The sequence below is a fragment of the Sander vitreus genome, chromosome 15, assembly GCF_031162955.1.
Source record: "Sander vitreus isolate 19-12246 chromosome 15, sanVit1, whole genome shotgun sequence".
Lineage (NCBI taxonomy): Eukaryota > Metazoa > Chordata > Actinopteri > Perciformes > Percidae > Sander > Sander vitreus.
This window is the reverse complement of record NC_135869.1, coordinates 14,331,666-14,344,449: the sequence shown is the minus strand read 5'-3', so window position 1 is coordinate 14,344,449 and position 12,784 is coordinate 14,331,666. Positions and strand designations below refer to the sequence as shown.

General features: G+C 37.2%; 1 protein-coding gene across 1 annotated transcript; it reads right to left on the bottom strand.

Annotated features, from left to right (window-relative positions):
- Positions 1–449: 449 nt before the first annotated feature.
- LOC144530025 (visual system homeobox 2) lies at positions 450–2,482 on the bottom strand (the record flags this gene model as incomplete). The annotated part of the gene is made up of 3 exons (XM_078269427.1): positions 450–872; positions 1,772–1,929; positions 2,230–2,482. Coding segments are annotated over 3 exons (834 nt in total), but the record flags the coding sequence as incomplete, so codon positions are not given.
- Between the last annotated feature and the right edge of the window lie 10,302 nt (positions 2,483–12,784).

Here is a 12,784-nt window from a genome sequence, read left to right as displayed (position 1 = left end):
TATACATTCATTCACAGTTGACAACCTCAGTCACATGCATGACTCGTTGAAAACGGCGTTCTGAATATGGAGACATAAACAGCACATGCATGTGAGATAATCAAGCAGTTCTAAAAGGACTGAAAATGGGAGGGTACAGAGAGTATTTACAGTTTTACAGTTGTATTAAAAGAACTTTCAAAATTATATTTGAATAAAATTGTCTAGAAAATGTCATCAAAGAGGTTGGAATATACCATGAAGATAAAATTGAAAATAGTGTGACAAGATAAGTACTTGTTTATCAATTTAATTGGAAAATGAAAAGATGACTATAACATTATATGCTTTGCTAACTAATGAAGCTCCTCATCCCAGATAGGTTTAGTAAAGTATGTTCCTGCATATTAATAGTTATAGTATTAATAGCTTTTTATTATTATTATCTGTACAAACAGGAAGTAGGAAAACTATCCATCATTGTGCATGGCATCATCTTCCTGTGTTTGTGACTGTGTGTCGCCTCCTGACATGTTTACAGTGCAGTGGATCTCAGCCTCGTGCTCTCTGGCTTTGGCCCTCAGCTTGGCGATGCTGCACGTGCGGAGCTCCTCTGAGCTTGGCCCCTCCGGCCTCTCCCACTTCCCCGGCCTCTGGGTCACAGGCTGCATGCGCACGCTCAGCGCAGCGCCCGCCACTTTTGTCCATGGATAGTTTTCTCCTTCCTGCCGTCTCTCCCAGTGCTCGCCGTCAGAACCTTCTGTCTGCTGTTTTAAACTCCTGCTCGCTTTCTCAGACATTTCATCATTGTCTCTTTTTACATAAAGCCCTGCAAGCTGGCCCTGGAGCTTTAGCTGCCGCCTCATCTTGGCACGGCGGTTTTGAAACCAAACCTGAAAAGTGAAATGAAGGAATACTCAATATAAATGATATGCAAGTATAAATAAATAAACAAATACATTTGTAATGTAACAACTTGTAACAGTTTCAAAATGACAAAAAAATGTTTTGCTCAAATTTAAGCTTCAAAGTTGAACAACCTTTATCCACACTGTTTGACCACTTTTTCAGCACATTTTAGGATATGGTCCCATTGTAAGCCAACTGAGTTTTAGGTTGTTGTAATCAGTCCCATCCATAACAGCCATGAAAAAAATCCCTGTCTGACCCAAAGTAATAACACTAAAGAAAATTGCATTAAAAGGACAAACTTTGGAAAATTTTCATTTGACTTAACTAACTTTGACTGCTGAAGCTTCATATTGGTCTCAGCTGAAATTTGGAAAGCACTTTTGCAAGTACTGAAAATTTCGGGCTCCATCTCTTACAGTGTAGCTGTGTTACTAAGGAATTTCTTTGCGGCCAGCACGGACAAGTGGCACAAGTACAGAAATCAATGACTATTTCAATATACTTGTGAAATGTGAGTATATTTTTAAGGCAGACTTGAAAAAATATGAACCTATACTTTAAAGCTGCATTGCATTTATACTGACAGAAATATAAATTTTTCAGACAGCCTTTCCTTTGCTGTAAAATGATGCATCTCCCTGGAATTCAGCATCACATTTTTGGTATTGTTGAAAATGTTAACATCTTGAATAGAATTAAGAAATGTGTGTGGATTTAAATAATGTTTATCTCTCAGCGCTAGTTGGTACTGATGCACCTGCAAACGAGTTTGTAGGGCTGAAGAGCTTTATTTGCACACTGTACATCAAAATTAATGTCAGTGAGTTGAATGAGTATGAAGCGAACATTTCCAGAAGAAGTTCAGTGTACTACCAATTACCTGTACTCTGGCCTCGATGAGGTCCAGTCTGAGGGCCAAGGCTTCCCTCATGAAGATGTCTGGGTAGTGGGTTGTCTCGAAGGCCTTCTCCAGCTCCTCCAGCTGCCAGCTGCTGTAGTTGGCCCGTGCACGACGCTGCTTCACTGGCCTCTGTTCATCTGGAAAGCACAGCGCAAGCACCAATTACACAATCGCCAACGGGTGACAAGGAACTAATGGCTCTAGATTGGATAATTAGCACAGCGATCATTAGGCCCACTTTAACACTGCTTGATAATTGATTGTTAGTTACGAGCTGTTAGTCAATCTTTTGTAAACATTTACACTGTGATCAGATGGTGCTCACTGACTGTCTTAGAGACTGTGGTCAAACTGTGCCAGTTTGGCTGTGCACTATCTCCACAAGTCCTGTATTTTCTGCCCCTTTTTGGCCACAACAGCTGTTATTTTGAACTCACCTATGCCCTCTGTGAGTGGCCCCATCCCAACTGCCTGTGTTGCCAGGAGAAAAGCTTCCTTACAAGGCTCTGGCTGCAGATAATTCCTCAAGGATTCATAGCTGATAAAGGACCCTGGGATCAGAATCTGAGGTTGAGAGCCCAGTCTGGTTGGGAATGCAGGGAAAAAGTGAGCTGCAGGTGAATGGAAAACTGCAGGCAGGAGAGTAGATACCAGTTGCCCTGGGCCAAACATGTCCATGCTGTTAGTAGTCCAATATTAAGTGTCAGTCCTCTGAAAAGGGCCAGGTTGACTCCTACAGGGATGCTGACGGAATGGTTAAATGCATCCCAAAGTCCATGAAGGTTAGAATAGAAAACAGTGATGGTCCACTACATGTATCTGTCCAGTTGGTTGGTAAAGCTGCTGCATATGGCTGAGGGGCTCAACAGGTATGCAGGTTGTCTGAAGAGTAAAGGTAATGCTTGAGTAGTGGAGGTGGTCTCACTTTAGTTTTCTGTGCTTCTCCTCCAAATCCTCTCCCCCGCCTTTCCCAGTCACATGACCTCCAAACAGAAAGCAGGGCTTGGTTTTCAGGACGGAGGTGAAAATGCAACCTGTGATTCATCTCTCAGTGGATTATCAGTATTACTCCATCAGTGTTTGCTGTATTTGTCATTACTTTTCCAAAAGCAATCTGTTTCTCACATTTTAGTGGAAGGGTATGTGTCCCCTGGATTTTTCTCTCTCTCTCTGCCTACCTGGGACAAGTTGCAACATCTTTGGCTTCTGAAATTTCAATCAGTGAGATGGACAGGAGCTCAGTGTGTGGAAACTCAGATGTGTATGCATATTTAGACACGTTTGCCTTAAAGGATTTGCACAACTCTTATCTGGTCCGTTTAACAGTTGTCAAATATAATAAGAACAAATTACTGCAAAGGAGCCATAATCAAAACACAAGTTGTTAAGTCCTGAGGGATGAAAACAAGCAAAAAAGCAGCAGACCCTGAACAACAGGTTCCAGGATAAACACACTCCTGACAGTGAAGAGACAAACCTGAAAGCTCATTTGCTGAATGTTTATAATCCCTCCTAGTAACTTTGTGTTTACTCTATTGTTGATTTAATTTAAAAAAAAAATTTCTAAAGTTGAGTTGTTTATTTTCCACATCACCAAGACAGAATGTGCAAAAATAATGATGCCTGGGAACTTAACGAGTAGTGGCAGCGTACACACACAAATCCCTTCTTTACATGAGAGTAGAAATCTACTAATGAAATATTAAACGAGATAAACTAGGTGGAATGAAAATGTGACACCTGTGAGAATAACAAACACCTAAATTATTGTGCCTAACTACTACAGTGGTACAAATGTGCATTTTGCATGGCATACTTTCAATCCTTATAAGACTTATGATCATACATTTATGTCATCTTTATATTTGAAACTTTGACAACACATAGTCCCTAATTTATGGATTTCTGGAAAAGGTAGTCACCGGCTGCCATATTTGTTTGGATAAGGAAAATAAATTGCTACTTGAGAATTGGGTTAAAATTACTCTATTTATTTTGCAGCATGCAGATTTTTTTACATACACATGGTCTGATATAGTCCAATATCTTGTTAAATGGCCTTCTGAGTTTTTGTCTGAATGCAGCATTCACAGTATTGTTATTCGATTCTTCCGTATGACTTTTGGTCGCCTACTACTTGCTACTGCATACTTTCAGCTACGAAAACCATTCAAATGTTTAGCTCTTTAAGGACATTTGTGCTTGTATTCTACTTTTTTCTACTATTCTACTTTTTAAAATATGAAGCTTTTTTTCTTTTTACGTTGAAAGTCAATGGAGCAATCTTCAGATCCTCTTCAGGCTTCTTCTCTAGCACCAGCAATTAGGGACTGCACACTCTCACCCTGGGTTTGATCCCCAGTCCGGGCTGGGCCATTTTGTGTGGAGTTGCATGTTCTTCCAGACTTTCTTTGTCATACAATACTAAGACTAAGACTATTGTCAACATACAACACTTTAACTATTGTTGACATACTATGCTATGACTTTTTATCACTTTTTTACATACTATACTATGACTTTCCAACATACTATACTATGACTTTTTCATGACTATTTTATGAAATACTATACTATGACTATTTTTGACATACTATACTATGGCTTTATCTCTTTTTTTTCATCACACTATACTATGACTTTATCTCTTTTTTCAATATACTATACAATGATTACTTTGACATATTATACTTTGACTTTTTTATGACTTTGTGATATACTATACTATTACTTTTTATCACTTTTTTCGACATACTATACTATAACTATTGTTGACATAATATACTATGAGTTTTTTATGACTTATGACAGTATAGTATTACTTTTTTTATCTCTTTTTTCGACATAGTATATGATGACTATCTTGACAAACTATTCTTTGACTTTTTTATAATTTTTTTCGACAAACTATACTATGACTTTTTATCACTTTTATGACATACTATGACTTCTTTCAACATACTATACTGTGACTTTATTGTCACTTTTTTCAACATACTATACTATGACATTTGTAGACATACTATACTGTCACTTTTATCACTTTTTCGACACACTATACTGTCTTTTTCATCACTTTTTTCGACATACTATATACTTTGACTTTTTTTTACTTTTTTTTCAACATCCTATACTATGATCTTTTCATCTCTTTTTTTGACATACTATACTATGACTATTTTAGACACCACACTGTGACTTTTTATCACTTTTTTTTGACTACTATAGTATGACTTTTTTGACATACTAGACGGTTACTACTATACTATGACTTTTTATCACTATTACACACTATACTTTGGCTATTTTTACTACTTTTTCATGACTTTTTTGACATACTATACTATGACTTTTTCATGACTTTTTTTGACATACTATACTATGACTTTTTTATCACTTTCTTTGAAATACTATTCTTTGACTTTTTTCGATTCACTATACTATGACTTATTTATCACTTTTTTCGACATGCTATTCTATGACAACTTTCGACATACTATACTATGGCTATCACTTTTTTTGACATACTTTTTTATAAAAAACATTACATTTTTTATTTTTTATTTTTCTTGAACAATCAACAGCATTTTTTAAAAACAAAATAAAATAAAAACACAAAAACACAAACATAGACAAATCAATCACAATTTAACAAAGAACAAAAACGAGGATAAGTTCGAGAAGGAGAAGGCGGAAGCATAATGTTTACAAAATCCTGAACCTACTTTGTAATATAATATAATTACAACACCAAAACGATATGCATACATGACATTTTAGGTCATACAATACCTTTCACAATACACAACATACAACAATACAATTACATTACCATTAATTTCCTATGTTTAGGTCTCTTCCTTTTTATATTGGTCAAGTATTGTTTTCTTTATTCTATTTTTGAACTGTATAATATTATGTTTGATTTGATTGTTTAGTCCATTTCATAAGGTCACCCCACAAACTGTGCTATGACAATTTTTTATCTCTTTATCCGCAATACTATCACTTTTTTAACATTCTTCATTTGGTAACCTGGTGGCTCAGTGGTTAGCATTGTTTCAACTACACCAACAAGTAAGCAGTACAGACTTTGACCCTTGGTTCGATACCCTGTCCTGACTGGGCCTTTTTGTGTGGCGTTTGCATGTTCTTCCAGACTTTCTTTGACATACTATACTATGACTATTTATCACTTTTTTCAACATGCTATACCATGACTTTTTTTTATCACTTTTTTCAACATATACTATTACTTTTTTTCACTTTTTTCGACATACTATACTAGGACTTTTTAATCACTCTTTTTGACATATTATACTATGTTTTTTTCCGATATACTATACTAAGACTTTTTTATCACTGTTTTCAACATACTTCACTATGATTTTTAATGACTTTTTCTATTACTTGTTTGGCATTTGTTTAATAGGACAGCTCAGATATCAAAGAGGGAATGACATGCAGCAAAGGGCCACAATTGAACCCACGGTCGCTGTGGCAAGGACTGAGCCTCTGTACAGTGGGCACCTGCTCTACCAGGTGAGCTAGCTTTTAATCACTTCATTTGACATACTATACTATAACTTCTATCAATATACTATACTATGACTTTTTTTGTCATACTATACTATGACTTCTTTTATCACTTTTTTCACATACTATACTATTACTTTTTATCAGTTTATTCGACATACTATACTATAACTTTTTTATTACTTTTTTCAACATGCTATACTATGACTTTGTATCTTTTTTCAAAATAATATACTATGACTTTTTAATAGCTTTTTTCAACATACTATGCTATGACTATTGTTGACATACTATTCTATGACTTTTTTATAGATTTTTTGCATTATACTATACTATGACTTTTTAATGATTTTTTTCAACATACTATACTATGATTTTTTAATGACTTTTTTCGACTTACTGCACTGACTTTTTTTCGACATAATATACTGTAACTTTTTAAGAGGACAGCTCAGATATGAAAGGGGGAATGACATGCAGCAAAGGGCCGCAGGTCGGTACTGGCGGCCGCTGCGGCAAGCACTGAGCCTCTGTACATTGAAGTGCTACCATGAGAGCTAGTTTTTATCACTTCTTTTGGAATACTATACTATAACTTTAATTAATATACGATACTATCACTTTTTTATTCTCTTCACTATCACTTTTTTCGTCATACTATACTATCACTTTTTTCGTCATACTATACTATCACTTTTTTCGTCATACCTTACTATCACTTTTTTCGACATACTATACTATCACTTTTTCATCACTTTTTGTCGACATACTATGCGTATAGTATAGTATGCTATATACGTACCTATACTATACTTTATTAACATACTTTATTTTGTTGCATGGTGGCTCAGTGGTTAGCATTGCTCCAACTACACCAGCAAGTTAGCAGTTGACTGTAGCCTGTGACCCTTGGTTCGATACCTAGTCCAGGCTCTTATAAATTTTAATTTGACCTAACTTATTCATTACTCTTTCAGTTACTTCCTCATCCAAATTAAAGCTGGCAATTCAGTTTAGCACAAGCTTTTACATAAACTTTCATACCACTTTGGTATAATTAGTTTTTTTTAAGACAGTGTAAAAAACTTGGCGCTAGTTTGGCACAGACCGAAATTTAAATGTAAACTGTCAACTCAACATATTGAACTTGTGAAACTAGAATACCACTTTCTGAAACCAACTGGCGTGAGGTTGCTAGATTAACTTTCAGTGTAACAATACACTGAAACAGTATAAAAACATTCACTGTCAGATGTTTGCACTTAGTATTCATGTTTTATCCTGTGTTTGTTATTAACTGATACACTGCAATAATTAGTGGTGATGATGTATTCTTACCATCGTTGTAAAGTATCTAGACAGTAGTCAAAGTGTTAACACTTACAGAATTTTTCCATCTCAGATCAAAGCATACACATCAACACATTAACAGCCAAGACAGGAAGATTATTAACACTTTTTTTCTGTGAGCAAGGCAGCTGTAGCTTACTGTTGATAGATCTCTGATGAGATGATCGCCAGCACTGTCTATGTGAATTAAACACAGGTGTGTCAATTAATCTGAATATACATATCACCTAACAACACATCTAGCAAACTGCTCATCAGCTCAGACGGTGGTGAAAACATTCAGCTGTCAGTGTTGTCACGGCTGAACTGGATGGCTGAGGCAGCTTTGATCAGCCCGGGACCTCTGCAGCCGGCAGCTGGTCGGAGCCGAGGTGAGTCACAGGATGGTCATTCCTCTGCGAGCAGCGAGAACTGCAACTCCCTCACCTGTGGCCCTTTCATCTGCACCTGTTCAAACACTAAATTAATGCCTTAGTGGAGGCAGTGAAGAGATCAGTATTATGGTTTGACCAATTTGGATTTCTTTAAAGCTCATGTTGAGACTGAAAGACAATATTTAGTTAAATATATGTTTTTACGTCAAAAGAATTTCAAATATTCCCAATTTCACCCATAATTTGATTCCTGACACAAAACAATTCTGTAACAGCATTAGGAACATCATGGGACATTTAAACTCTCCAGTGAAATTTGACTAACAAAACATTTTTATAAGGTAGCCATATCCCGTATATAATTAGAAGGTATATTGACATATATATATATATTAGACTCTACATTACTTTAATGTAGGTGCATCAATGGGCGATATATAACCAGCCGATGCGTGTGTGTGTGTGCGTGTGCGACAGACAGACAGAGATTAAAAGAAATCATTTCTTGGGATTGCAAGTTTTGTAGGGAAAAAAGCGAAATAGATTAAAAGTGTCTACTTTGAGCTGTGGCTAAATAAACACTGTGTGATTGGACTGACGACTGAATAGCTATCTCCGTTTGTCCCTGGCACACAGGTAGTTAAAGGGATTTCTGGTCTGTCTGAAAGTAGACCCCTTTTCCCAACCCCCCAAACTACTGTTTGTCTGTGCCTGGGTCCTTTAATGCCCATTGATCCAGATAATCAGGGACAAAATTGGTGAAAAACCGGTGGGGGAGGTTCTGACAGTAGTTGCTCAAAAGAGCTGCTTGTGGATAATTGAAGGAGGCATTAAGACAACAATAGTAATGGCTTATGCCCGGCCTTATTGGTGTCTCAGGTATCTCTAGCTCCCTGGACAACAAGGCAACACTGGAGATTCACAGCTGAAATGGGAATCATCGTATCATTAGCAGACCTTCAACTGCAGGGACAGAATGTGCATTATCCTTGGGTTTAGTAAGCCACCAATGGGATGCCCTTCAGATGGCTTTAGTTTGAAATGGAATTGTTTGAGCTTGCATTCATTCATTGCAAAGTAGAGGGAAAGGGACATCTGAAATCCTCCTCAAATGTGTGTTTTTGGATTTCAGGTAACAGTTTTCAATTTGAAAACACTTTAGTCACCTTAAAATTAAAAAAAAGTGTTTGGCTTAATGTTGCTTCACTTGGTTTTTGGCAGAATGATGTATGTGCAGACAATAGAAGGCTGTTTTCACATGTATGTGCTGAAGAGGGAACATTTTTCTGTGCTTAAATCTGAGTTTAAGATGTGTGACACCACAACTATAATAATAACTACAATAATCATGGTCCAATATGCAACTTACATAAGTGTTATCTGGAAACTTGAAGACTCCTGTTCTGGAATTTGTTGCAGAAAAGCACTTTCAATAAATTAAAATCTGAATTAAATGATGCGGTCTATTTACCCCCCCCCCCCTTTTCTTTTCTTGACAGACATGGCTGAAGTGAATTACCTATCACGCTCTGCCCTCAGTGTGATAAGATACAATCTAACATAATGGAGATCATGAACACTGCACATTATTATTCTTTCTCATCCACAAGAAAGGCACTTTAGCTCATAAAGCAAGAGTTCTGCCAAATGTCATGCAAAGATGGATGATTATCGTCAGCTCCACTGTCATGGGAATATATCTATCTGGTGTAATTTGCAGGCTGGAACAGCAATGAGCACAGATAAGATCAATATTTAATGAAAGTGTAAGTGAGGCTTAAGGGTTGTCACTTATGCCTCTGCTGTTAATGACATGTCACATTATCATACTTATCAGATTGGGTCAAACTTAACTGCAATTACGGGCCTCATTTCTTTTTAATTCATTACAAATGTTGAATCATTTCAGTCGTCCAGCTCTGTGCAAACACACCGGGAATGTATTCTTGGACTGCTTGCATATGTATTTTAGTGTCAACATCAACTGCCTGCACAAACTTCAAACTAAAATCTATTAATGGCAGCGTGGATTGGTATAATTCAATCAGCACACTAACTTGGAAGAAAAGTGTATTTCATGGCTGAGGAAGCCCCTATGCATGCATCACTCTCCCTGGTAATAGTATCCCACAGTGAGCAGGCTGATTGTTTTAGTCCTGGATCACTGGCCATGGGATAAACCTGAGAGCCCAACCTGCTTTTCATGTCAAAACCTTCAAGGGAAAACGGCCACAATCCAAGGGCAATCACACTTGAGACATCAAAGTGCCAGAGAGAAGAGAGGCGAGAGATGGTCCACATTTTTTCCACAAAAGCCAAGTGCAACTCAAGCGTGGAGAAAGAGGAGATGATCTAAGGTGAGGGTGCCATTGAGAGGAAGACGGAGAGTAGACAGATGTGCATGGGCAGGTAGCAGCACATCAGGGCCCCTCCTGTAGCTGAGAGAGACACCAAGAAGCCTCTGCTGGACGCATTCCTGCTCGCTGCTCATTCACTGTCCACTTTCACATGGGCAGGAAGACCCATTGACAACCATATGCCTGCACTTTAAAACAATATTTCACAATCTAACATTCCCGTGGCCAGTGCTGGAAAAAGTATTCAGATCCTGTACTCAAGTTAAAGTTCGACCGATACAACAATGTAAAAATGCTTAATTACAAGTGAAAGTCCTGCATTCTACATTTTACATAAAAGTGGGGAAAAATACCGAAGTATTATCAGCAAAATATTTTTTAAGTATCAAAAGTGAAAGTCCTTGTTATGCACAAAATGTCCCTTCTGATGCAAAAATCTAAAGGTAGAATTTTACTGTTTTAGGAGGTCGAGGTGGAGCTAACTATATACAGTTTTGTAGTATGACTGTAGTACTTGTTTGTAGTTTTTACACTTTTTACTTCTCTTTGCTACTTTTTGTGAAACATTAAATTAGACATTTTTGGTTCTTGAACAATAATTAAAATCCATTTTAAAGACAGGGGGGAAACCTTTGTTGGAACTGCTAATAACTCGCAGACATCTGAAACATGACAAAGGACCTAAACTAAATACTGTCTTGACAATATGTTGTATTTTTTAAGATTAGCATTTGCTTTTTTTTATGTAGAATCGTAACCTGAAAAGTAATTAGTGTCGAAAGATGTCAAATAAATGTAGTGAAGCAAAAAGTAGAATATTTCCCTCTGCAATTTAGTGGAGTAGAAGTATTAAGTAGCATAAAAATAGAAATACTAGTATAGTAAACTATAAATACCTCAAAATTCTACTTAAGTAAATGGACTAGTTACTTTCCGCCACTGTAGATAACCATAGCTAAATAAATATATACTAGATGTGTTATTACCATGAAGCAAATGAATGGACAAATGAGCAGTTAGCTATTAGCAGCTGCATATCGGGGCATCCAGGCTTGTATGATGAATAAAGGCAGATGTTGTTAACTTGTCAGTGGTCCGTCAGACCATTCAGCAACAGGTTGCCCCCCCCCCCCTTCCTCCCACCACTTCCTCGTTAGCTGTCATTCATCTCTGTTCCGCCTCACTGCTGCCCAGCCAATAGGATGCTGGCGCCTGACCAAGAGCCCACGCTGCTAAGACTTGTGTTGTAAGTTGATAGATAACCATAAACAGAGCTTTCAGCTAGTTATAGGACACCATACAGGTGCAATTAACACATCAGACAGAGCCAGCAGAGAGAGATCAGCAGGTATGAGGCATGATGAGGTAGGACATGATTGGGTTTAAATATGAACAAGTTAATTATAGGAATGGATGTGTGAATACATATTCATTAAAGTGGATTTGGAGGCTTCATGAGGGTTCAGAAGACAAAGGAATACATATATAATGTATTCACAATGTCTTGGGTTTGAATTCTATACATGACTGTTGTCACAACTCAGCCTATTATATACATGTTGCCCAAACTGATAAAAGAAACATGGTTTTCAGTATGTTCTTGTTTTAGTAGTAATGTAGTCTGAGACAAACCGCTTTCAGCCAGCCAGCCCAGTTATCTCATTGAATGCCTGTTATTTCTGAATGACAGATTCCACTGACCCACCAGTGTGGGCATGTCTCACCCTCACTGAGGATCCTTAACCATCTTCATGTCCCCCTATGTAACAAAACACCAGCAGCAGTGTGTGCTGTAAAATGGCCTACCCACATAAGGTCTTCAAAGCACCTTTTGGTCTGTGTGATTGAACAATTACCGCCATGGTTAATTTACTATCAATAGGGACAACCACTTTCCTAGTTTACCGGCATGCCCACACGCTATTTAACTTTTCCCTATGACTCCATCAAGATGTTTTCAGATGAAGTCAGTGGCACTGGGCTAAACAACTCACACTTTCATGGCAAAATGGTTTCCATCACAGCATATGCATCACGCTGTTAATTTGTCTGTTGCACACCAATGAAGAGCAAGTGTAGCTATGACGGCTGTTTCCAGTTTTATCAGGATCCAAGAATTATTGGAAATTAAATGAAAGGCTATAAACCTTGCACCATTTATTATTCTCCGTCCATCTCGTTCAAGGTGCTAAAATCATTCTGAAAGGTAATAATTGGTTCTTTGGAAATGTGTGTTACAATTTCAACATTTAACTGCTTTCCAATTAAATAGTGATAAACGTCTGCATTGAATCCCTGTACTACAGTAGTTAACTGCTGAAATATTTTACACTATTCCCTTTCCATCAGGTAAAGCTGAAGTAAAAATACAAATA